At 38.3% G+C, this 27,386-nt stretch overlaps 1 protein-coding gene across 44 annotated transcripts in view; it reads left to right on the plus strand.

The window, feature by feature from the left end:
- ARPP21 (cAMP regulated phosphoprotein 21) overlaps nucleotides 1-27,386 on the plus strand; it is a 293,441-nt gene that overhangs the window by 212,534 nt on the left and 53,521 nt on the right. For 15 of the 44 annotated variants that reach the window (XM_036219282.1, XM_016123975.2, XM_016123981.2 and 12 more), the window contains 7 exons: nucleotides 4,480-4,517; nucleotides 6,345-6,404; nucleotides 10,386-10,618; nucleotides 16,307-16,540; nucleotides 22,642-22,823; nucleotides 23,628-23,732; nucleotides 24,660-24,920. In XM_036219282.1, coding sequence (XP_036075175.1) covers nucleotides 4,480-4,517; nucleotides 6,345-6,404; nucleotides 10,386-10,618; nucleotides 16,307-16,540; nucleotides 22,642-22,823; nucleotides 23,628-23,732; nucleotides 24,660-24,920 — 1,113 coding nt within the window. Of the gene's footprint in view, nucleotides 1-4,479; nucleotides 4,518-6,344; nucleotides 6,405-10,385; nucleotides 11,846-16,306; nucleotides 16,541-22,641; nucleotides 22,824-23,627; nucleotides 23,733-24,659; nucleotides 24,921-27,386 lie in introns of those variants that run through there. The other 29 variants (XM_036219285.1, XM_016123987.2, XM_016123990.2 and 26 more) reach the window with 9 other exon arrangements.

Consider the following 27,386-nt stretch of genomic DNA (forward strand, 5'->3'; position numbering starts at 1 on the left):
ACCTTCATGCAGAGGAACTTTTCTGAAGCCCCGTTCATTTTTCATTCTCTCTCTCTCTCTCTCTCTCTCTCTCTCTCTCTCTCTCTCTCTCTCTCTCTCTCACACACACACACACACACACATTTTCCTCTTACTCTGGTTCAAGCAAGCATATAATTTACGAATGAATTGTTATCTTCAAAAGCAAACACTAATGGCCCAAACAACATTATGCCTTTTTCCCCCCCAAAGTTGTGCCATATTCCCAGATATTCAAGAGCAAGGTTACAGAAAGTAACATCGTGATACCTGCTGGCAGGGAAGATGACACTTGTGCTTCTGTACTTTGTGGAGTCTCATGAGCATAACTTCCTTTCCCTATGTTCTTATTAAGGAGATTCACAGAGAGGGACCTGGGTCTCAGGTTAAAGATTGGAGGCTAGTGTTGCTGTTTAAAGCCTCGAAAGGCTATATGCTGTATTAACATTTTTTTTTTAAGTAAAAGCAGACTTAAATGTGAGAAAGCTTCTGTGCCAAGCTATTGCCATAGCCTACCCAGGAATAGAGGTGTGAGCTCCTTTGAAAGGCTGTCCGGTAGCCAACATTTCCAGCTCTACTAATTCAACTGGGGCTCTGGCCTGTTTACCATACGACTTTTCACCTGCTCTTGTAGGGCAGAGGTTTTTCAGTCAGTATTCTGTACCCAGAGTATATATCACAGAGGGGCTTCAGAGATTAAATAAAATCTCTGATATCATTTGCAAAATATGTTCATGAACACATATGCATTTTTCTAAGGAAAAAAAACTCTAATGTTTATTATGTTATAAGTTTTTTATGACCTTTAAAGGGCTAAGAGCCACTCTTCCAGAGGGAGAAAAAAATGCCCAGCATCTGTCTCCCTACTCGACAACTACGGACAATGCAGTCACACCACAGGTGTTCCTTGTTTCAGAGATTCATCGCTGCTAACAAACAATCCCCAAATTTGGCAGCTGAAAATGAAACAAAACAAAAAATACTTCTTATCTCACAGTTTCCAGGGGTCAGGAATCTGAGGATGGCTTAGCTGACTGATTCTGGTTCAAGGTCTTTCATGAGGTGACGGTCAAGTTGTCAGCTGGGGTCGTAGTTACCTAAAGGCTGTCTGGAGAGGTTATGTGCTTCCCAACTCACTCACCTGTTGGAAGGCCTCATTCTTCACAGTGGAGATTTCAGTACTCATTCTGTGGGCCTCTGCATAGGCTGTTGCGTGTCTTCAAGACATGGCAACTAGCTTCCCCCACAGCAAGTGATTCAAGAGAGAAAGAGGGAGGGCAGCAAACGGAAGCCACAGCCTTTTAAAACCTAATCTTGGAAGTCACATACCTTCCCTTCAGCTGTATTCTGTTGGACACACAGACCATCACTTATACGGCTGAGAGGTACTGCACGGGGCTGTAAACACCAGAGGCGAGGATCACTGAGGGTGACCCTGTATGAATAGGATATTACTACATCCTCCTCTAAAAACACAAACTCAAGGACATAACAGCACTATGAACTTTCTTGAATACATATAGCAACAGATCTTCCTGATCACTTACATGAAGACAGGATCCTTCATTTATGCAATCCCAGATCCCCAAATGATCATTATTGTTGATTTGCAGAAGATAATAATTAAACTCTATTAAGTCATTTATAAAATGAATGCAAAGAATCCAGCATAAGGAATTTAAGTTACAGACATCTAATCTTTTTCTTAGCTGGTCTTTAATTTAGTGTTTTCATAATTTAAAAGTTGAGGTGATAAAACCAGCTTTCCTTGCTAGTTATTAAACAGTAGAGTCATCCCAATAGGTTCAAATGTTGATATACTTAAGTAGAATTTTTTTCTTTCTTGAAGTTACATTAGAGAGTTATAGGGAAATACTTCGTGGTATTTACATTTCGGCAAAATCCAAATTTATTCTGAAATTAGATATGTTATTGCATATTTTACAACTGAATCTTGGTGTCTAAGGTGTTTGTATGTGTGTGCTTTTGTATGTAGGTGCACAATCAAAATATGCAGATCGCTTTGAGATTTTCTCAAATATAGTTTGAGAATTTTGGCATTCTGAGATAAAACAAATTTACCTATGATTTGAGAACTAAATTGTTTGAAGTCAGCGCACACAACAATTTAGGACTCAAATCATAAATAAATGCATTTTCGTAGTCAAATATTGGAAATATAATTCGTGTTTCGTTTGGCAAGAATTTCAGTTTACTTCATGATTAATCTTATGCAAGTTTGCTAGCTTTGGGAAAATTAGGTTGCTAAAACAATATATTTTTAAAAGATATATTTTGCCTGGAGGGTAATTTCTGAAGGATATTTATGTATAATAGGACTCGGGAGGAGCTCAGCCTTTTGCATGTGCTGCAATTCCTCCTCAGAGAGAACCGATAGGGCACGAGGTGCCACCTGGATTGGGGGTGGGACGTGGGAGAGGATTCTGTAACCCATTAGGCAAAATTATTTTTCTCCTTAAAAAAATGAGCCCTTTATATCTGAGAATGCATAAGTGACAGCTTCGAATGTTGCATTAATTCCCGTGACAATTTTCCCTTCCTCTGCTATTAAAATGTGCAAGTTATTAATGCTACATTTTTTAAGTTTATATTCATCAATTACTGAATCACAGCCCATAACCATCTCTGTCATATTTATGAAAAAGTGGTGGAGGGATGATGAGATGATTTTTTATGACCTTTCCACAAAAATCAGAAAAATGTACTAGAGATGTGTTTTGAAACAAGTTATCTTTGACTTGTAGGTACTTTTTTTTTTTTTTTTTTTTTTTGATAATTCAAAAAGTTCAGGCTGGTTAACTCTTCCCAGAATGGTTTTCGATTAATGAGTCTGAAGAGGTCAGTATGTCTTTGATCAACTCGTTCAAAGTAATGGTAGAGTCTCGGTAATTCTAACTGACCTCTTTCTGATGACCAGAGCTGAGAAGTAGCAAAGAATTGAATTTATAATGTGTCTCTGAGACAATCTCACTCCTTTCACATGCTATGACTTGACGCAAGCCAGTAGGAAAAGCGAACTAAAATAAATAAAGACAGCAGAGGATAGCTTGTGTACTGTGAACAGAGCTTCACAGGAATAATGTCAGTGGCATGTCATTTTTATTTGTTTCCCTTTATAAGATTACATGTCCCCTCCCCCCCAAAAAAAAGATGTTTTCTGAAGAGTTTTTTTCTTAATGACTAAAGATTTTACTTTTTGTTAAATAAGGTTTTGACACACCTGAAATTCAGGATGCATGTTAAATGTACAGAGGTTAAAACAGAAATGGTTCTAGAGATGCCCTCATTGAAATTATGCCCAATCAAGCAAGCCCTTTGGCTCAGTGGAAGGAAAAATGTAACGAGAAACCAATCTCCTACTTGCCTTTCTGAGAGGTGGTTACATTAGCAACATTTTTGAATTCAAGAATTCAATATTGAAAGGTCATTATTATTTCTTTAGTTTTATTTTACCTTAAAGTGGACCTGTTAAGTCTCTATTTATCCCTTTAGCAGGTCACTAATTCATCATTTAGAAAATCTATACTATAATGTGATGTATATATTTATGTTTAGAAACACAATACTTTGAAAATGGTTTTATGTTAATTCCTAAACAGTCTCTATATTTTAGGACCATTGCACCATATTTTGTTGAGACTCCTCTTTTTCTGTTTGTTAAATTTTAATTTGGTCTGCCTTTCTCCTGGATGTAATGATGATGGATTTTATCTTCCCTACGTGGTGTATTAAACACAAAATAGTAGAGAAATGAATGCTACAGGAATGGAAGCTAAGAAGTCAGTTGGTTTTCTGTGTTAAAAATTAAGAAATCTTAGATGGAATGTGACTTTTTTTTTTCTAATTAGCTTCATTTTGTTTTCACTTGTCTTCTACCCTTCTCCCCTTAAGATTGATTGATGGCATCTCTTCAGTTTTGAGAGTCTTGCAGTCAATCTATTTATTTCGTAGGCGTTTATCATTGCGGAGTAATAATCGTAGGATTGTGGCTTTGCAGCTCTCCCATCCTCAGGTGGATCGTGCCAAGCTTGCATGCTCTGCCTTGATTTGAACCTGTCATTTTGGCTCTTGTTGGTGGCTGCATCTCCACAGCCCTGGAGGAAACCTCTAGCTCAGGATACGAGGGTCACACATTCCTCCAGCAGTTTCATTCACAATATCTCTCTTTTGACCTTGATTCTGAACGGGCTAAATCTGTTTGAAACCTGGAGATGCTCTGAGGGAAAGGACTGTGTGCTGCATGAGAATAATTTCACTTTCAACTCTAACCTATTTTTTCCCTTTATTTTCTTCTTTTTTTTTTTTTTTTCTAAAAATGGTACATGTTTTTCTTAATTCCTTTCTCCTTGGAGGAGAAAAATAGTTTTAAAATCAGGCAAGGATTTGGGATCCCTCAGCATATCCAGAACGTCTGATACAATGCCTTTTTTTATTTTTCAGTCAGTTTGCTCCCAGGAAAGCCTTTTTGTGGAAAACAGGTAAAACAAAATTTGTTTTCTTATGTCTTTAGAGGAATAAATTCTGTCATGTGTGTCCTGTATATTCATAGAGAGAGATATATATATACACATATATATCCCATATATAAGTGTGTGCTTGAATATATGTATAAATAAATACATATATCTATGCGAAAACACATATATATGCACCCATATCTGTTATTTAGCATGTCTAAAAATTATTTAATTGGGGGAAAAACTTCTCTCAGTAACTTCCAAACATGAGTTTAAATATTTTTCTTAAAGTCTCACCTCCTGGTTTTTTCAAAGGTGTGATTTCCATCACGTTCTAAGTGCTGAGACCACACAGGAACTTGCAGTTTCATTGGCTTATTGAATAGGCTGCTAAAAGTACTTGTATATTTGGTATTATTAGCCTCTTCTCATGCCCTGTAATTGTGTGTAGCTATGCAAATAATAATTTGAATAATATTGTTTAAATTTCTCATTCTAAACAATCTATTGCTCTTCACAAAAGGCCCAGCTTGGAAATCTTATTTAAACTGGTCTAGATTAAGCAGTACACTTGGCTTGGGAATTAGCAGGGGGAGGTGATTGTGATGAAATGAATAGGTTATAAAATTTATACAAAGTCTTGACCATGAGAGCAGAAATTTTTCAGATTTAATATATACCTTTTTAAAATAGTTCTAAACCGACATAGGTATGAAAAATGCTCCACTGATTTAATTGCAGATTTTTAATGGAAATTAAGGAATTTCATATTTTCTGTACTAATTACATTAAAGATGCTTCAAAATGGGCAACTTGGAATGGAAATGTGGTATCCATTAATAATGTGGTGGTTTATTTCAGGTGTCGGTTTAATAGATGCCCCCATAAAATTGGTTAAAAGGGAGGTTGTTTGATTAAATTCCAGTACTTAGAGAAAGATTAAACTGGGCATTAGAAATGATTGGTGAAAAAAACATGCCATCATTCATATTAGCAATTAGAAACCTTCAAGTAACTAAGTCCTTCAACCGAATTGACTTCTTTTAGAAGAGACAAAATTAGAAAACAAATCTACATTAGGCATTCAAAAATGCCCTAAAAAATCCATGCAGAGTCAGAGAAGGGTTCTTTATTTACAGAAAAGTTAAGAATCCATGAGCAGTAACAGCTTAAGGATGATTTTGAACAATTCCAAAATTCTATATCCTTACTCATAAGATTAAGTGAACATCTATTATTTAATGGGAAATCTTATTCCCTAGTCTTCTAGCCAATTATTTTTTCCTACTTTACTCTCTTATTTTATTCATTTACTTGGGTTTAGTATAAAAAGACTGCTAATGTACTTACCTGTCCCTTATATTCAAATTATATTATATTCACCAATATAATAATTGATCACATACATGCATTGCATCTATGAATAAGTTTTGATGTTCCCCCAAAGCAAAAATTTAATTGAGTGAATTCCCCACAAAAATAAATATATTTCTTGGATTCCTGCCTTTGGAATACCAATATTTTACTATACTCAAGAAATAAAGAATAACTTTAATATTATTCAAAGAAAAAAAATCACAACTAATGTATTTAATTAAATATCAATTATAGCTATATCAGTTTTTTTTTCCTCTCATTTCCTCTAGTTTCTCTTCTCTTCCTTCTCCCTTATCTAGCATCAGTGTTTGAATCCTAGGAAAGGAGAGAAAACCATGTTGCCATTGATATTTTGTAGAACAATTCAACATCATGCAAATAAAACAGTATATGGGATTGATTGCAAGACAGGGCACATCCATTTAGTACCCTTAGATTCGATATCATAAAAATCATGTTTTTCATTTCCAGTAGGGTCTTGGAGGACAGTAACATATGCAATGAGACCTATAAGAAAAGACAGCTCTTTCGGTTGGTATGGTTTACTTTTTTAAAACTGTGTTTTCAGATTATGTGGCAAAATCAATGTTAAGTTTAAGTGTATTAGTGTAAAATATCTGTTCATGAAATAAAATATGTTTGGTTATCTCATTGTGAAGCTTGTTACAGAGCTAATGTTGAAACCATATTGGATAATGTGGGATGTGGGACTGAAAGACCATTACTTTGGATACGGTCCATTAGGATCATTCCTCTGATTTTTTGTTTATTTCTTAAAGGCTGACTTTGGAAGCACACAGATTTAACATTCCCAAATCAACTTTGGTGAATTACAGAGTTAAAATTTCTCTGGCAGGTTGCAATCATATATACATTCCCAACACTGGAAACAAATCAATGATAACTCTATTGGCGTAGTTGATTTTTAGCTACTAGTATCCATCATAATATTTCAAACAGTATTTTTTTAAAGCACAGATTTAATTTCTAAAGGAAAATATGGGATTGCTTCTAATTATAATGAACTACTTAAGCAAGATATGTGTGGGATAGGGGTAACAGACGATATGTACATCTATATATATAATGATATATAATATAATATCAAATCATGTTATATAGTGTAATTAGATTTTAATAACTATAATAATATATTTTTTAAGTTGTAAACTACGCTGGAAACTGCATGAAAGCAGAAGGATCATGCCCATTTTCTCAATACTCTATTAAATGTATCTCTAGCATCCATTATAAAACAGAAGATACGTAGTGCTCTATGTATACTCAATACATAATACATATATTAATATGTTAGTGCTTTTATACATATTAGAATTCATCTCTGTTGTAGGAAAGGCAAAACAAACAAACAAAACCTTTGCCCATTTAGAAAAAAGAAAATACTAAGAAAATTAAATGGATTGTGTGCTTAGAAAATTTCTTTTTGCAGTAAATCTGAATTTAGGATCTCATCATTAGAAAAGGTAGATACTTTTCTAATTCATACTTTGGCAGAAACAAAAAACTATCTATTTTTTTAACTTTCTTCATATTTCTAGATTGAACTACAAAGTTTAATGCCTTCTACTTATATATATATCATTAGATACTTTTCACATTTGAAGATTAAGAAAATAACTCTGTATTTTTCCCCTTGAAAACCCAGATAAGAACTAGAATTTACCATTACATACCATGACTTGGTTTGTTTAGGCAATACAGATAAATTACTGATTCTTGCCCCTTATAGGCCAATTAATTTTACATAGACCTAAATATAATCCCTAGCCAGAGCTACCGTCTATTCAGATCAGCTATCTCAAAATCTGGACACCATTGCCCACCTAAATCACCAAGCATAGAAACTCAGGAAGATGATTAAGCACAGAGCCATTCACACAACAGTAAAAGTAATTCTAAATGTGTATTATAGCTAAGGTGGGCAAAAAAAAAAAAAAATGTTATGTTCAGGCAAAAATGAAAATAACTGTTATCCATTATGTTAATTAGCACAGAAAGAGAACTGAGAGTATATGCTTTATTGCTACTCTAGGGTCCCATTCTACTTACATGTAAGAGGGCCAACTCCTCTTGATGACCAAACAACTCATTATTTTTGTCTTCAGGTTACCAGTAGGTGGGCACTAGGACTGGACTCAGGAGGGATGAGAAGATACTTGTGGATATGTTTATTTTATGATACTTATGATTCCACACCCAAATAGATATGAAGTTAATTCTGGACTTCATCTTGCCAGTGTTAAGGAGAATAATCAATAGAGCATTACAAAATTTAGAGATCATAAACTAGAATTCGAGATATTATTTGAAATCTCATTAATGCTGACTCAAAGCAGCAAGTTAAATTCCCTTGTTGAAAATGCACAGATCTTGATGCAGGATGAAGAGTTGAGTTGGTGCAGTAGAGGTAGAAGAAGCAAAGGAGATCTTAGGTTGCCTTATTAGCCAGAGGTTGGGACACAAGTCTACAGGAGCTACCAGTGTCCAAGAAATAGCTCTGCCAGAGTGAAGGGTGCAAATTGGTTTGCACTCAGTAATAGTGGTGGACACTTCCTTTGCAGAGAAAGGCCCAGTCACACAGGCATTTAGAGGAAGTCTAAATTCTCCCCTGGAGGTGCAGAGTTCATGGGGAGAGGGATTGTTGAAGCAGAATTAGTTATGATCACTCCCATGTGAAAGTTTCCTTAGGATGCATCCTGTATGCTGAGGAGCACCCCAAATCTTTTTCTATAATAGAATAGCTACAAGTGGGATTATTGTCACATTTCTTGTGCATTCACAACTGCTAAATAAGGATTTAGTCAGGCTTTGTTGAAGATGAGTCAAAAGAATCAGAATTATATGAGGAAAGAATGAAGCCGAATTTGAAGATTGAAAGGAAAACAATCAGGAATGGAAAAACTGCTAATCCTTTTAGCAGAAATGAGATTTCCTCCAGTACCGACTCTGGCTTTCTTGACTTTTAAAGGAGCTTCAGAACTAAAGTCACCTGGCCATGGTTGGCTGTTTGTTACTTCCTACTCTGCGAACTTGTCTTTTTTTTAGATAGTCCTTGTTTTAAAACCGGTCATCCTGACATACTGGGAACAGAGAATGTTTCTAAGAAAACAGTGACAAAAGATAGCAGAGCGCTGAGTGCTTTTTGTTTTGTGAGTTTTCTGTTCTACTTCCTCCTCCCCTCACTTGACAAAGTTCATATCACATATTAGCTATTTCGTTTTTATTATCTCTTGGGTCCATTTACTGTCTTAAGTTTTTATAAGTTTAGTAAGTAAAGTTGAGGTAAAACCTAAAATTTTCTGTGTACCTTTTGTACAATTTGATTGGTGAGTGTTTCAATCAGATATGCTTACTTCTAACATCTCAACAGTTCATTATTGTCTTTAGAAGACTTTATTAACGTTATTTATCTGCAATGAGTATGTCACGTTGCATAGTGATATGAAATGAGGGGTTCTATCTATTGCCCATGATCTATGTCCCCTTTACTTATTGGTAATCCATGAGAATCAGAATATTTTAATGATCCATTATTTCCAACTGCAGAAAAAGCCTTGAGAATATTAGCTAAGTTACTCTTTAAGCAGATTGGAAACCAATGAAAATGCAAATTTCATCAACTTGCTCTAGAAAAGACATGCAATTTTGCACACTACTTAGAGATTCTCTGAAGTCTTCAAAATTCACTTCTGGCTATTGATTCTCTTCCAATACATTCATTATTTTTGAATTTTGAACAAATATGTTTTTTCACCTCTGGAGCCTTTTTGTTATTTCCATTGATCCCCTTAGAACATTTCATGTCAGTATACTGTTTACACTGTTGTTATTATCACAAACTTTTCCATGTGAAAAGGATTAAAAGGCTCTTTCCTCTGCCTGTGAAGGTTAAACTCACTGAGCAAAAATCTCACCATAGGTTAAGAGAGTAATTTCTGTGATTTCTGTGCTGTCCATCAAAGCCTTAATGAATTCAGATATATATCTCATAAAGTTAGAAAATAAGACATTGCTTCTTGGAACTGTGTGCATTTTTCCATGGTCCAATTATTTAAAGCTGAAGGGAGAGACAAAGCTCTTCTTAGGTGGGGACTACTTTTAGGATTATTCAAGATCATAATCGTTTCCAAATATTGACTCATTGTTCATTTTGATGAGGAGAATTTATCCCCCTCCACTCTCCACAACAGAAGTTAACAATTATATTTCATACCATGTTTTTCTAGTTTGTCCTTCACTGGCAGACTTGTGTGACATTTCTAGGTTTAGTTATTTTTCTGTTCGTAACATGAGTGTTATGTGTGATGTGTTATCTGTCTGTGCATCAGTGAGGTATTTGCAGCACTGTTTGTGAGGCGACAGGTTTAATGGAGGGGTTGACAGGAAGGGTTTGGGGTAGACGACTCTTCCAAGAAAGGTCCCGCTCTGTGTCCATGCTGCTCCTGGAACGTCACACTGTGCCTGTGCATCTTTCTGATGGCTGTGCTCCAGGGGCAACAGAGATGGCTCGGGAAGAACGTCCGGGAGTCGGCAGAGCAGCTCTGAGAACGAACTCAAGTGGTCCGATCACCAAAGGGCCTGGAGCAGCACAGATTCTGACAGCTCCAATCGCAATCTCAAGCCCGCCATGACCAAGACGGCGAGTTTTGGGGGCATCACGGTGCTGACCAGGGGTGACAGCACATCCAGTACCAGGAGTACCGGGAAGCTGTCTAAAGCAGGTAGTTAGTACTGAAGGGGTTTATGTCCTGTGGTGTTTTCTGAATTCTACCATTTCCTCTGACTTTGACTTAACTAATGATGATCATATTAATTACTGGGAGAAAGAATAATCAGAAGGCACAGTTTAAATTCCAATACTGCTTTTTGATAGTTGTGTGCTTAGATCTAATTATTAACCTCTCTAATCTCTAGTTAACTTATCTATAAAATATAGGCTATAATGGAATATTACTCTAACCCTCCTCAGTAGACTACTTAAGCTTAATTTCAATCATTTATATAAAAATAGTTACCAAGGCACCTATGCATGGCAACTATTTTGTAAAGTTTAGGGTTTAAAAAAAAAAAATTGAATGCTGTGATTCATTGCTTAAAGCCACATTGTAAGTACTTATGTTATTAGTAGTTTCCATTCCTTCTTTGGCACACTGTTAGTATGATCCCGGGCAAGTTAGTTAACCTATTTGTCTCTTGGTTTCCTTATCTGAGAAATAGGAATAATAATAGCACCGATATTGCAAGGTTATTGTTAAGACCAGAAGTTAATACACACAGAACAATTCAAACAACACCTGGCAAGTTATTAGGCTCCAATAAAAACTAGTTCTTGTTTATTTTTATTATTGCCATTTAATCTTTTTCTCCCTGCTTGGTAGATAAGGAAAGTGAGCCTCAAAAGGTTCCATGCATCTTTTTTTCCTGTTTTTTCCTTTGTAAGTGAATAAGTGGTCTTTTGAGGTAGATAGTTCAAGTTTGCACGAACAATCTTTGGGAGGTACATGAAGATGAGCGATCTAGGAGAACCATTAACTTGAAACAGCTTTAAACATCAATACCATGGTGTCCATATGAGTCTGCAAAATTACCCTCATAGTCTGTCATCACCGGCTCTTCTGACTTCCAAGAATTCTTCACCATTGTTTTCAACTGATTTTCAAACATTCACTATTAAAAACCTCCTAAAATTTATGGCCTGGGGTTGCAAGTGAGGGGATGGCCAGGGCCAGGAGGAAGATGGTAAATGGACAGTACCAACCAGAAGTTAGACATGGGCTGTCCTAGACTGAATCCTTTCCTAACCAAGAGTCACACTCACGCTAGGGGAGAATTCTATGAAATCTACGTTCATTATGCTAATGATTTAACATAATTATGTTGTTGACAAATGCCTCCTGAGAAATTATCTCATGTTTTCCTACATAGGCAGAAAATTAATAGCATTTAGTCACAGTCACTACTATATATATATATATATATATATATATATATATATATATATATATATATATATATCTTGCTTCTTAGAAAGATTCAGGTGGACTCACGCTGCCTTCTGTCATTTTTATTCACCAATCGGAGAATTCTTGATTTCTTACTCTAATTAATTGCTCTTATATCCCACTATAACAGCAATTGAAGTCAAGAAAATCCACAGTGGTGCGTTTAAGCTTTTGTAAACTAAGAAAGGTTAAATAGTTTTAAATCTCCTTAAAAGGCAGAAACCAAGTACCTTAAATGGTGCACTTAAAAATCTCAGCTCACCAAAAGAGCTCTTAGGATTTTTAAATTAATCGTCATTCTCCATGCACCCACCCCCAATCACTTCCAAAGCAAAGCTTTTTGGAAACATTTATAACACTTCAAGAATGCGAAAATGCCATGTTCTTTGAAGAATGATTAGAAATTGTAAGTCTTTCAGACATTTTTTTTTTTCCGTTTAATCTAAGTGTCTCCATTTGAAAGCTTGTCAAGGTGCAGAAATGGAAAGCAAAAAAAAAAAAAAAAAAAAAAATTAAAGGCGATCAAGATAGGATGTCAAAACAAACTCACAATTCCCCAAGATGGTTTTATGAAGCAAAGCTGTCAGTTTTGCTGTCATGGAGCTTCAGAACAGCACAAGTTTCCGTTTTTCCTCTTTATTCACCGTGGAATTACAAACTTTCTTTTGACCTTTCAGAAACCAAATCTGGAGTTGTGACATTTACATTACTCTTCTCCTCCTCTAATTACATAGGTTTGAGCTTTAAATAGATAATAATGAGCGTTTTTCCAGAAAAGAAACATGTTTTCTTACATTTTGGAGAAAGGGTATTACTGAAGTCTGGATGTACGAGCACACCGTCTTGGGGCCTGGGCTGCCTTTCCACTATTGTATCCGCCACACTGAGCACAGGAATGGTTACCCAGCAGGTGTCTAGCGCACACTTATGGAGGTAGATGATGTCATTACATCATGACTTCCTCCTTATGAAGAGAACTTGAGTGGTGCTTGTACTGGAAATCACTGTTTTTTGGGAGAGGTGATGTGGCTAAAAAACAAGAGTATAATGTCTGTTTCTTTCCACATTGGCCAAACTTCATGGTTTTACTATCATCTCTCTCTCTCTTCATCTCCAGAGCAGAGGTTCTCAACTTTAGCTGCATCAGCATCACATGAAGGATTTCTTAAAGCACAGACCTTATTCAGAGACCAGGCTTTGAAAACAACTGCTCTGGAGGAATAAGATATTTTTATGCTTCGTTTTAATAATTTTACATGGCCTAGTATTTTGTTTTCTGCTTGCAAGGATATTCTTGTTGTTGTCACCTGCCCTGTCTACACCCTAGAGTATTTTTGGAACCGACGCAAGGCATCTTGTCTTCCCATCACTTCCTCTTCCTCGTGTTTATTTTCATCACTACGCAGAGGCAGCCTGGATACGCTCTTCCTCCTTGTAATTTCAAAAGCTTTAGGTTATTCTACTGAACTCTGACCCCTGGATCTCGAAATGTTTTCTTGAATTCAGAAAAAATATATACTTATGGTTCAGGGTTCTTATAAAAGAGAAATTGCATTGGAGGAGTTAAACAGGCAAGGAAGACTTTATTCACAACTATGGCAACCAGAATGAAGGCTGTCACAATAGGGGAGAGGGGTTAAACTCAATCCTACTGAAACAAAAGGCAGGAGAGTTTATAAGTGAGCTTGTGGAAGAGTACCAGAGGATGTTGGAGAGGTGATTGGTCAATTTGATTAAGCCGTCTGTGTTTGCAGATTTGTGTTTATTAGAGTCAGACTCACCTTCCACAGAAACTGACAAATAATGGCACTATTTCTTGATGATTACATTTTAAAGAATGGCACCCAAATTCTTAAGAAAGACAATCCTGAGTTGTAAAACTCATAAATTGCTGGGAGAATATTTACATCTTAAGGGATCGGAAATGCTCTAAAAAAGGGAGATAAAAGGCATATGTCAGGAAGAAATTTGTCTAAAGTCAAGCCATGCTGAGGGGACCTCATCCTCACTATTACTCGTCTAGGCTGGTGGCTTATATTTCACAAAAGAGGATATTGAGGTCCAAGGAAGTAGTCACTGCCTGAAGAAAACACAGCTAGTAACTGGCTGAACTAGAACCCAAACTCAGGCTGTTTCCCCCTTGGAGAGTGACCGCTCCCTCTACTCCCTGGGAATCTGCCCGTGCCCTTCCCCTCTGCCCTGCTCCCTTCCCAGTTTTCCATTTTGCTTTGCCTTGTGATCTCTTTTTCAGTCTTTTCCCATGTTCTCTTTTTTCCTTTTTTCGTCTCTCTCTTGAATGTCTACCTGAGTCTCTCACCCAGCCACCCTGCTGTCTTCTCCCTACACCTCCCACAAGCTGTCCCTTAGGGTTTAGCTTCAACTTCTGGGCACTCCATTGTGAGTAGCAGTGAATTTCTGTGCAGTATCCCCTAGGACTTGGCACAAGCTTGTTCAGCGCCCTGGTCCTACTTGGTTCTCTTTTGAATGACTCTAGAGAAAACGTGGTGGTTCAGAGCATGTCCATAGATTCCTGGTGCTTGAGTTTAAACTCAGAATCCACCACATAACTAAGTATACTTAGGAATTTTACGTAACATCTCTGATGATCAGTTCTCATCTTTAAAATGAGGATGCTATAAAAATTAGCAGGAAATTTTATTGTATTATTACTGTTGTTGCTGCTGCTGCTGCTGTTGATGTTAACTCTCTCTGTACTAAGGTCAAACTTGTAACATCAAGTCATATGTGGGGAGCTCTCAGACAATCTCTTCAGTTCGCATTGAGGCTGTCACTTTAGGGTCATAACATCAGTGATGCAGTCTCAAATTACTCAGCATTTTCAAATGTCCTTTTAGATCCTTTCATTTTCTCCCTATGTGTTATTTAGAAGCCCAACAGTATTTTAAACCAGTTAGATGGAGCATCCTGAATTAACTTGAAACTTTACCATTATTAATAATCAAATCATGGAAAACGCAGAGAAGATTCTCACCTGAGAACACTCGTGCCAGTCCATGGTATGCGCATACACGTGCTTTCAGGAGGCAGTTGGGTCATGGTTAATTCTAGATTAGTCTGCCAAGATCGAATCCTAGCTCTGTCATTATCTAACTATGTGGGTCGACTTGAGTTATCTAACTTCTCCATGCTTCAATTTCCCTATCTATATAGGCAGTAATAGTACTTAGTATTTAGCCAAGTGCTCACACATACTAAATGCTCAAGAAGTATTACTGTCTTTCTTCTCCGCAATTGCATGGTACATTCCTATCACTTATTTTAAAAGATTTCCAGTTTAATTTAAGGGCACATTTTAGAATCTTGAATACAATATTAACTATTCCTTACATGTGTCACCTTTCAATGAGACAGAAGAATGCATTTTTAGACATAAATCAATATTTGTAGGCTAGTAAGTAAACATTTTCTTGTACTACATTCTTACAACCTATGATATCATCTAAATCATCAATTAGTTTGAATTCACAGATATAGAAATTTTGCTTGGTGTGTTTTCTCTCCAATGATCTGGTTAATATTCACTGCCCAAAACAACCATGGTCAAGGGTCCCATGGTCTAGTTGCAGTGAACAGCAGCTAGTCCCTGAAGGACATGGGATATAGCAGATATTTCTTTGTCCACAGTGGAGGGAGAGGGAGATGATTGGGGCAGGACTCCACTTTGGGGGCTTCTGCTCATTGATACATTTACCTATGTGTTTGAGAAATACATAGTCCACAAACATCTACATGAGTTTACTCTTCTCTGTTATATGAAAGATACTCAGTCTTTGCCATGAAGACCAAACTGTCTTTGGGCCACCTTTTAACTATGTTAATAAGACGTCTATGAATCTGCAAAATACAAAGCAGATCTTAAGCACTCTCAATAAGTACAATCTAGTTCTACTACTCCCCTCTGAGGGAAAAGATTATTTCTGACTATGGGCCTTCAAAATCCAGAGATACTGAAGAACCATCTGCATAATCAGCACATCATAGGACTCCTCCTTACACTGCAGTGTCTTTAATCTCCATCCTAGTCATTTTATTCTCACGACAGCTCAGTAAGACATTTCTATGGCATTAATTACTCAGGGTGATGGGAGTTTTCAGGTGCTGGGTTCAGAACTTTAAGGTATCATTTATTTACTAATTTATCTCCCTAGTGGCATGTGAAAAGGCTGAACAAAACCATTCTTTATCTCTTCTTTCCTAGGAAATTGATACATCAGAAAAAGATGTAGCAAATATTTCAATAAACTGTAAGCCCAAAATGTGGGAGGGGCATTAGTTAATCTCGTCCTACAGCACTCACCTCAAATTCTTTAGTGATGGATTATTTAAAGCAAGCATTTAGACCCAGAGCTGTTGAATGATCTGTTGGTTTTTCTCTCTCTCTGTTTGTAGGTTCTGAGTCTTCCAGCAGTGCCGGTTCGTCAGGATCACTGTCCCGCACTCATCCCCCTCTCCAGAGTACAACCCTGGTCTCAGGCGTGGCAGCCAGTTCTCCTGGCTGTGTACCCTATCCGGAGAGTGGAATGGGCGGCCAGGTTGGCGCCAATAGCACCAGCTACATCCTCCTTCCACTCGAAGCTGCAACAGGCATCCCACCTGGAAGCATCCTTCTGAATCCACACACAGGTTAGTGTATTGCCTCTGCTTTGGCAGGACCAGAATATTGCTCTCTTAACAGTTTACTAGCAAGTTTTCTGAAAACTGAGCAGGAGAGCATGGTGCATGAACTGCTATGGAGGAGCAGGTCTATAATTATAATCTATATCTCCATATCGATATCAGTATTTATATAGATATAAAGACTTCCCAGAAATATCTACTTTTCTCTGTCTTCTCTTCACTGACCACAATGTGTCTCATGTATTCCCAGGAACAAAGATCAGAGATGGTTGAGTGAGGAACTGGGATATACTAATTAAAACTTTATGTTTCTCAGAATACATCCATAGATAGCCTGTTATGATGTTAAAAGTGTTTTTGCACCCACTATATTTGAAGAACTTGAGATATTAATTGGGACACGTAGTGGACTATTAACTATGGAAGTTGCTTTCTCACCTTTACACAACTCCTCCTGGAGAACAAGGAATAGCAGCGACAGAGAGTATACAATGAGCAAATCCTTACATATTTTAGAGATTTTAGGCCTTAGACTGATTTTTCTGGGATCAGAAAATTGGTAACTTCATCATTATAGTTTTTTTCCCATGATAAATGACCATTCGTTCTTTATTTTTTAGTTTTCCTAGTAGTCAGTTAACTTCCATGCTGATTTCAAAGGACCCAGAGCATTGAGCAAATAGATAATGAACACCTGCTTCACAGGGGAAATTTCTCAACATTTGGGGACAGTGTTGCCTATGCCTCCAAAGCCATTGGCAATATCTACAGATACTTTGATTATCATGACCTGGGGAGGAGGAGGCTACTACTGGTATTTAAGAAGGTAGATGCAAAAGATGCTACTGAACATCCTATAATGCACAGGACAGCCCCTTACAACAGAGGGTTCTCCAGCCCAAAATGTCAGTAGCACAGTAGTTGAGAAACCCTGGGTTGGAAAGTTTAACATTGACTAGTAGCTTCCTTAGAATTCTTTATAAGGGATAGAAAAAAATTTTGAATTGTCCCAAGATATATCTGAGGTTTGGTTTAGATTATTGCAGAGTATTTCTTTGATTAGCTAAATTTGAAAATGCAAAACCAGATGTGGTTCTCTTAAAAATAATCTGACTCAATCTTCTCACATATATAGTGCTACTAGTAATTAGGAAATTCAGAAACATGGAAACGATAGTAAAAGAGTTACTTGAATAATTGCCACATTTTCATGAAAACATATGGCACATTCTCAAGGCATGGTGTTTGATTGAGACATTTTGAAAATGTCATCAGCTTCAGGGAAAAGAAGGCATAATCATTTTATTGAAAACCATTTGAAAGCTTTCCGATTAGAGACTTCTAAGAATCTTAGATGGCTTTTATTTTCTTTGGATCATTGTAAGCACTATAAAGGAAATTAAAAGAAAACCGGGATCATATTCATTACTCTGGGCACTCAAAGAATATGATTCTGTTGGCTTAAATTCTTTCACTTTTAATTGAGATGGAGGGCTTGTAGACAAGAGCACACACTAAGTATTAGTTTTGAGTGGTTTGTTTTAAGCAAAATTGTGGTGTTTCAAAAAAGCTCAACAGATTATTTTTAGGGTATAATGCAAGAATATTGTTTGTAATGATAGTGTGGCTGTGCATGTGTATGCGTATGTTATTATCTGTAATCTTGTTTATAGAAAAAGAAATAAAGTGTTATCTGGTGCCAAGTCCCAATTCTTATTCATCGGATGGAGTGATTAGAGCTGTTATCAAAATATCTCCTTTGAAAAAGGACCCTAACTAAGGAACGGGGTCTAATAACACTATTGAACAGCTTCACCATGCATATTTCTCTGATCTGATAAATGCTAGACATTTAAATATCCCTAGACCAGAAGGAAAATGTACCAATATTTTGTAGACCATGGTTGACTGGTGAGATGCAAGGTGATTATGATGTTTCTTCTTTTACAGAATGTGGGATTTTTTTATATATTGAAAATATGCACATGCATGTATGTATGTATACATATATATGTATACACATGTTAATATATATGTGTATATGTGCATGTCTATCTGTCTATCCCTCTCTCCATCCATCATCTATCTATCTATCTATATCTATCTATCTATCTATCTATCTATCTATCTATCTATCTATCTAATCCATCTGTCATCTATCTAATCTCTTAAACTGGAAATTTGTCTCCTTTCGGCTGGAACTCGTCTTTCTCTGTCATTGCTGTGAACTCCTGAAATCCATACCTCTCATCCTTTGCCGAACACGTGGTAGAAATGCTTTGGTGTTAGGAACCAAGAATGTGTGACTACTTTGCTTCTTGTGTGAATTTTCCTTGGGTTCATTTCCTTGTTATCATCATGTTTATAAGCTCCTTGTAGGGAAAGGCCATACTTGGCTATTTTTTCCCCCTAGAGTAGATGACAAAGTAGTCTTAGGCACTATGCTCAATGATTACATATTAACAAAATATTATCTGCTACCCATTATACATGTTCATGTGGATAGGGAGCAATTTTTCATCTAACGTCTTATATTTGAGAATGTGGCTCATGTATAAAATTATAATTGGTGAAATATCTGTCTTAAGTAAGAATAAGACAAGCTAAGATTTGAAAATACTAAGGTGTCTGCCAATCATGTCTACTAAATGAAACATAAATGAAACATCCTTTGTCAGCACAATAGACTTGGTTCTTACTCAGTACTAAATATTTGGCTCACTGAAATCAGCCCTGCCCACAAATATTCTTGCAGATTCCCAAATACAGCCACAACTTTTTATTTTGTCTGTCCTTAGACTCGGCTCTCAGCTGGTCTATTTCTAAACTCAGGACCTCTGACCCATTCTTTCTTTGCTTTTCACACATTGAGATGGGCAAGTTGCTACAGAAGCTCTTTTTCAAAGTTATCGCTCTGAAACATCTTCGTCCTTGCAAGGCAAGCTTGGGTTTGATTCTTGAGTTTGATCTTCCTCCAGCTGTCTCGGACTCAGCCTCCTTTTGGAAATTTTTAGCAGACAGTTCATCTTTGCTTCGCTGTTTTCTTTCAGCTCAGTACTATCCAGAGATGCCAATAACCTTTGGTGTCCCTCAAGTACTTGTTAATGTTCGTATATGTTATTATTCCATTTTGCTTTCCCTTCATCTGGTGCAAATTCATGAGTGTGTGAACGGAGGGCACGCCATCTGCAGGGACTTCACTTTGAGCAGCCTTGTAGGGCTGGTGTCTTTCAAATGCTCTGGGCTTCCATGACCCTATACATTTTGTTTTTCACAAGACTTCTAGCATTTATTTATTCAAACTGTTTCCATCTTTTTCTTAATTGCACCATGAAGTTTTTATGTGCTGTCTATAAATGTATTTTTGCAAGATCTGAATCAATCCTTGTCTATCCATGATCAGTAACTCCCTTATAATTTGATTGATCACCTTCTAAAAACTAAGAAAGGAAAATCTCTTTTTCTCATCCCCTTTTTTTTTTCTTAAATAAATACGTTTTTCCAAGCCATCGGCAGAAACGCTTCAGTGTCAGGAACCAAGAGCACGTGACTACTTTACTTCCTGTGTCACTTGCCCCTGGGTTCATTTTCTTCTTACCAGCACATTTATAAGCTCTCTCTGGAGAGAGGTCATACTTAGTTGTGTTTCTGTTTTTGTTTTGAATCCTGGAATGGATAGCATAGTCTTTAGTCACTGTGCAGGTACTTAGTACTTATATAAAACCTACGACACACCGTACATGTTGATGTGGAGAAGTTTTTCACCTAATGACACCTAATGTGGAGAGGAAGGAGCACGCTGCATTGAATCCTTTCTTCTGAGCTCAGGGCACCCTGGCTTACCTCTGTCATTGTACCCTCTTTACCCACGCCGACACACATATCAGGGCCTGCTGGGCACACTAGTGAAGTTCCTGACCTGAAAACCTCTTCCTAGCTGAATAGTTGTAAGGCCAGCTAGTGTTTCTTTCCCCTTTGGTCTTCAGCAGCCGTCATTCAAACTAATTGCTTGTATTCAGTGGTAATTGCATCTGTATTTGGTGTAAATGGCAGAATACAGAAAGGTGAGCATTGCCTAACTTGAAAACCAATAGTCACCATCCTCACTCTCTGAAGAAATTGTCTTTGTTCTCTTTCCTGCTATCTGTTTTACTTCTTTCATTTTCTTCATTATTTTTACATCTCCTTGATGAGCATAAAATCAATCTTTTATACTCTTTTCTCTTTCCAGGACAACCTTCCATCTCCCTCTACCCAAGTGAATTCTTACTATTTTTCATATGCAATTGCCTAGAAACATTTCTTTTTTCTGGTCCACAACATATTAATAATATTTCAAATAGGGGATCTAAAATTTATCACAAAGAACCTCTGAATATTTTATGGTTATGTTTTTCACCCTGATTATGGTCAGTTTTTTCACACTTCCCTGGGGGTAAATTGAAAGTCATATAGAACAAGGGTTCCTAACCTCTGGGCTGCATACTGATACTGGTCCCTGGCCTGTTAGGAACTGGGGCACACAGCAGGAGGTGAGCAGTGGGCCAGCAAGCAAAGCTTCATTTATATTCGCTGTGCTCCCCAGCACTAGCATCACTGCCTCAGCTCCATCTCAGACCCTCAGGCATTAGATTCCCATAGTAACACTGGTCCCTGGTCTTGAAAATGTTGGGAACACTGATATAGAATATAATAGATTCTTTCTTTTAGTTTTCCATCTTCGTGTGTACGTTTGTATGTCTGTTTGTGTAAATAAAGAGTGAGACTGATTTTGAAATGATTTCATATAAAGTTGCTGTGAAGATTTTTTTTTTTTTTTTTTGTAAATGTTAAGCGCCTAAAACATTCCACTTATGTTTTTAAGATGCAAAGGTGGAGCTGGGTGAGGGGCGATGAAAGATTAGAATTCTAAATGGGCTGATAAAATTTTGAAAATTGAACTGTTTTTCCATACATTCTCACATTACTGGTTTTGGAGGAAAAACAGGTTGCAGATTTTAAATCCAGAAGTTATTTCTACAAAAAGAAAAATATATATAAAATAAATTAAATGACAGTGATAGAAAAACAAATGCCCATGGGGAACATTAGAAAAAAATATATCACTAAATTTAGTCAACGTTCCGTGAATATAAATCTGGTACATTTGCTCTTCTATCTCCGCACATTGCGATTGGTTATGAAACTATTGTCAGAACTTCCTTAGTTGTGGCAGGTATGTTCATGAATATGAGCGTTTAAGGTTTCTTGTCGCATGCGCACAAATCTATGTCATCTGAAAATTTCCGGTAATATCGAGGAACTGTTGTCGCAGTTCCTAACGTAGCTGAAGGCAAGTCCATTGTTCTTTTTCTGTGAGCATTTTGTCTGGTTTCACTACTGACCCCAGCATTTGCCTCCCCAACCTATTCCAGTTTACCTTCTTCATGTCATTTGTAAAGTGCACAGGTGAAGTGCATGATCTACACATATTTGACATGTAGCCTTGGTAAATATTTGAATACGTGAACACCTGTGTAAACATCACTCTGAGTAAGACAGAGAACACCCTCAGTGTCCTCGTAGCTTCCCCTATACCCCTTAGAGCTACCGCTATTCTGACATTTAGCATTACATCGCTAAATGCTGATTGACCTTGAATGCGATAGAAATGGAATTATACAGTAGCTGCCCTTTGGGCACTGGTTTCTTTCATTTAGCATACATTAGCTAATTAGCTGAGTTCTCATTTTATAACAGTCTGTTCTTGTTGAATAGTATACGGTTTGTTTTCATTAAAATATTGTTTCATTTGGGTCAGTTTTTTATTTTTCCTCTCCACTGGGTGCCACTGTATGCAGATGAACTTGACTTTGGGAAATCTCCCTGAAGGTGGTAAATGTATTTGCTGCTTCTTACATTGCTCTGGGCTTACATTGTTATATAATGTAAGCTGAACCAGGTGGGTCAAAAATAGCAAAGTCTTCACATGGGTGAAGGTTCTCGTGTCCTGGATTGCCACCACCCTGCCCCTTTGCTTAAGGTTGCTTTTTAAATATCTATCGGAGTGGTTATTGCTGCCAAAGGAGAGATCGAGAGGCTCACTTGGACCAATGGTTCCATTGCAGGCCAGCCCTTCGTGAATCCCGATGGGACGCCTGCAATATACAACCCCCCCACCAGCCAGCAGTCCCTGCGAGGCGCGATGGTGGGCCAGTCCCAGCAGCAGCCACAGCAGCAGGCCTCTCCTCAGCCACAGCAGCAGGTCCAGCCACCACAGCCACAAATGGCAGGCCCACTGGTCACTCAGGTAAGGAGCTGGCTGGAGGCAGGGAGGAGACGTGCTTTGAGGTGAAGGCTGCACAGCCCTCAGGACAGCAGTGCTTCAGTAAGAGGGGATATTTTCCATCAGTGTGACCCTCATCTGCTCATCAATAAAACCTGGCAGCCTAGACTCTGGTCACAGGTTGGCAAGATTTCATCTGGAACCTTAAGTTTAGATAGAGATGAGTGGATTATCCAATGGCTTGCATGATGAGGGTATGGTACAAGGGGAAGTGAATGACATTTTTCTCTTAGGGCTAAACGTGATCTTTATGTATCAAGGAGCCTGTCTTGGGGACTGAACGCATATTCTGACCCGGGCCTTTGTATCAACTTGCTCACCCATTCCCAGCACACACCAAGTGCTCCTCTTTGCAAAGAGTCAATAGTAAAGACTTTATCACTGGGAAGAATAGAAATCAGTTTAGTTCCAAGGTGACCTGGCTATTCATACACCCCTTAGAGACATGTAGAGCTGCCCCCATTTGCCTGAGGCAACAATGTCCACAGAACCCCGAAGGGCTCTGAGTACTTCGCTGGAGTGAAACTTGTTTTAAATATTCCTTTTCCTTACTTCTTATTCCTTGGGCAATATTTTTAGACCCAGAGGATCTAACCATGGCTTGGATTTGCCTTTGGTGCCTGGTTCCTGTCTCTGAAGTGCACGGAGGCAAGAGGACCTGTAGGGGGTGGTGGGTGGTATGCTTCGGATATGACAGCCTTCCGGTGGGATTTCAGCCCCCACCCCAAGTGCTTCCCTGTTAACTGATCAGCTTTTTCTTTCCTCCAGTCTGTCCAGGGGCTGCAGGCCTCCTCCCAGTCAGTGCAATACCCAGCAGTCTCGTTTCCTCCCCAGCATCTCCTGCCTGTGTCTCCAACGCAGCAGTTCCCCATGGTACTGTGTTTCGTGTGTATCCCTTTTGCCCCAGGAGAGCATAGTCACTGGTTTTACTTCCCTGTGTGGGGCTGGTTGGTGCTGGATGGGTGCCCTAGGCTGACTATGAGGGATGTGTGTGAATGTCTCATTTCAGAACATTATAACACATCTTCAAAATCATGGTTTTCTTTCTGCCAATTGTTTCATGTTTAGTGCTTCTGCAATCTGGTACCCTTTTATTTTTAAGAGTGTACCAGCTAAGCAGGAATCGAATACCATCAGTTAGAAGTCAGAAACACAAAGACTCACGAACTTGGTGTGAGGGTTTGGGAAATATCTGAAAGTCGGTGTCAAAATAGTAACCATGCACTCCTGATAGAAATGTCCTCTCACATCCCAGTCCCTTAAGTTCCCCTTCATTCCCCCTCAATGTACTAGGTCCTTTTGGACAATAAGGGTGAGCATTGCCCCTAAATCTCCAGTGAACAAACACTCCCTGATATACAAACGGGGTCCCACCCAGCTGACCTGGCCTGACCTTTGCAACAGCTGTGGGTAATGATGAACGTAAGTCCTCCTGCTTCTCCCCAGAAGGCGGGTCCTATGGCTACCGCTGGGAAGAGCATGTGACTCTTCAGGACGAAACACCAAACCCTCTTGCCTCAGCGCCGTCCTGAGAAGCCCAAGCCCTTAGTGGAAAAGTAATAATTTGATGCCATCGAAAGAGGAAGATTTGGGTCAAACCGTTTGCCATCTCTGATCCTCAGGATGATTAAATCTGCGTTCTCTTGTTCTAGCTGGAGAATCCCTTCCTTTTATTTTTTCCAAATCATACTCCCTGCTTCTCACACAATGACAGTCGTGGGGCCTCTGTCTGCCTCTGTGTGCCTCTCCCATTACTAAGCAGATCTCGCTGATTTCCTCCTTCATCTTTGTGTCTTGCAGAGAGATGATGTGGCAACACAGTTCGGCCAGATGAACCTGAGTAGGCAGTCCTCAGGAGAGACTCCTGAGCCCCCATCCGGCCCTGTCTACCCCCCATCCCTCATGCCCCAGCCAGCCCAGCAGCCCAGCTACGTCATCGCCTCTACAGGCCAGCAGCTCCCCGCCGCGGGGTTCTCGGGCTCTGCACCTTCTATCTCCCAGCAAGTTCTCCAGGCCCCTCCCTCACCACAGGGATTCGTGCAACAGCCTCCACCTGCACAGGTAAGCATGCTTTTTTTTCATACCTGTGACCTATAGCTGATTTGTGGTACACTTTGACTTCTATATCTCCATGTAGAATGTTGTCAGGTCAGTCTCTCTTGCCCTTCTGGTGTATACTGATATTCTCCACTTACAGGACCTGATCTGTCCTGTTCAGTAGTTGTGCACAAAATAAGTTTAATGAAACTGACCCGACTGTCCATGATTCAATTGGGGGAACATTCCATCTTCCAGACTGGTGGTACAGAGACCACATGAAAACAGACCCTCTAGGTGATGTCCTCCTGCTCATGCTTTGTCTAGGAACAGAAAACCTTGGACAGGAGGAGTGTCTGCTCCTGGGGACTTTCAATGTTCTCTTGCTGCCGCTCTGGAAATTTGTTCTTTCCTCTCTTACCGATTCGTAGCATTTTCTGGAGCTAACTTGGTACTCCAGGCAGGAGCTCCTCCATGAATATAAAGGAGGAAGCTAAGCCAACATGCACTGTCCTGTCCTTTCCCTTGGGGGAAGCCGAGTTTACTCGTATTCTCACAAGTAGCCATTCATCATATTTAATTGACTCGAGCATGTAAGACACCACAGATCACTGATTTTTACTGTCCTCTCCAAGACTGATTATGTGTTACTGTTCACCACCAAACATCTCTGGTGCTCTCCTGGGTATCTCGGGCAGAATATTGCAAGTGATTACTGTCAAGATGTAAAATGCACAGAGGCGTTTTCTGGTCCATTTTCAAGGCACACATATCCTAGGCAAATTCCATCCTAATTATGAAATATTGCACTGGATGAGCTGCTTAAAACACAGTGTCACCTTCTTATTGTTTGTTTCACTGCCTTAACATCTTGAATTAATTATTTTCTTTTCAAGTCATGCAAAACCCTCCGCCATGAAAGAGTTTTCACTCCGTTTTTTATTTTATTTTGAGCAATTAATAGTTCATCTTCAGTTGCCTTCTCAGTAGTGTCTCTTTGCCAGTAGGATTTAAGGAGCCATGGAAAATAGTTTGAAGTTACAGGAGAAAGGACCTCATTAGTATATTAATTATTCTGCTAATAAATTAAGTACTTTAATTATTGGAAAAGTTGTTTAGTTCTTTAGCCTAAATGACATCTAAGCTTTTACCCATTTCTGCTGTCAAAGAGGAGAGTTGGCAGAATATTTAATCGAAGACTTTGAAATAAAAGTTCCTCCCTGATGAAGGAATTTTAGTATTAGTGGATTGCAGAAGCAAAGACAACTCAGAATCCCTGGTATATCTGCGCTAGAAATGCTTTCGTTCCTGCTTCAATAGATTTAAAAATAGAAAGAGGGAAGGGAGAAAAAAAGACAAAATGGATGTTCATGATCAGTTTAGACATCCATGAGTTTTTTTAAAAGAAATACAGATTAAGCTATAGGATATGATTTTCAGTTTAGTATAATTTTTCCTTCTTTTTTCTTTTTTCTTTTTTTTTTTTTTATTTAAGTGGTACATATCTACAAACGTTTCCTTACAATTTAGGAAACATTTTAAAACTTGATTATTCAACTGTGAAAAGAACTTGTGAGATACGGTCCATGGGCATACATGGAGATATGTTAAACTTACACAGAGAATGAACTTTTTAATACCCTTGGAGGCCAATTTTGTCTGATTTGTCATGTGTGCTTTCTGAGTGCTCACTGGAAGGTGAAGCAAGAAACATATGGACGAGACAAAGAGAGATTTGAAGAAGGGAAGTGGGAGAAGTGCTTATTTTTTATAGTTTATTCTCTCATTTATTTATTTCCTCTCCTAATCCACTCACTTTTTGATTCTCTGTATTTTAACATAGTTGGTCGAAAATATACATTTCCTCCGTTTGGGGCTATTCTTGCTCCTTTGTTCCTTCACCTTTCTCCCTCCCAACCTTTCAAATTTATCCTTTAAAGATTCCTCTTAGCTCAGCTCGGCTTCGTTCTCAGTGAGGGAGGATGAGGATGAGCCAAGTGCCATTTCCCACTTGCCGTATATGCTTGGGAGCTACAACTCCTGAGAGCTGGCTGGCATTCCACCTTGGAGAGATGCCGGATGGAAGTGACCAAACCTTTAGCACATTTTGTCAGGGTGTCAAAGAAGGTAGAAGTAGGAGAAAAAAACAAGATCAAAACAAAAAGCAGCACTAAAAACGAGGCGCTCTCTCTCTCTCTCTCCTCTCCCTCTCCCTCTCTCAGGAGCTATACTTTTATCCAAACCATTAGTGTTCATCAGGAAATTTTTTTCAAAAGCTGTTTGAAGTCTGTCCTTCATCCCTGAAGGTGTTTTCATATTTCATACAGAATGTAAGAGGAGAGACTGAGGACTGGATAGCATATTTAAGAGCTTACATTGAATCAAGATATGGCCTCTCCTAAAGGAACAAAATACTGTTCTCCCTAAAAGTCCTACATATATAATGCTGATGTATAAATTAGATAGTATTCGTTCTTATTCTCAATATTA

The sequence above is a fragment of the Rousettus aegyptiacus genome, unplaced genomic scaffold, assembly GCF_014176215.1.
Source record: "Rousettus aegyptiacus isolate mRouAeg1 unplaced genomic scaffold, mRouAeg1.p scaffold_m13_p_4, whole genome shotgun sequence".
NCBI lineage: Eukaryota > Metazoa > Chordata > Mammalia > Chiroptera > Pteropodidae > Rousettus > Rousettus aegyptiacus.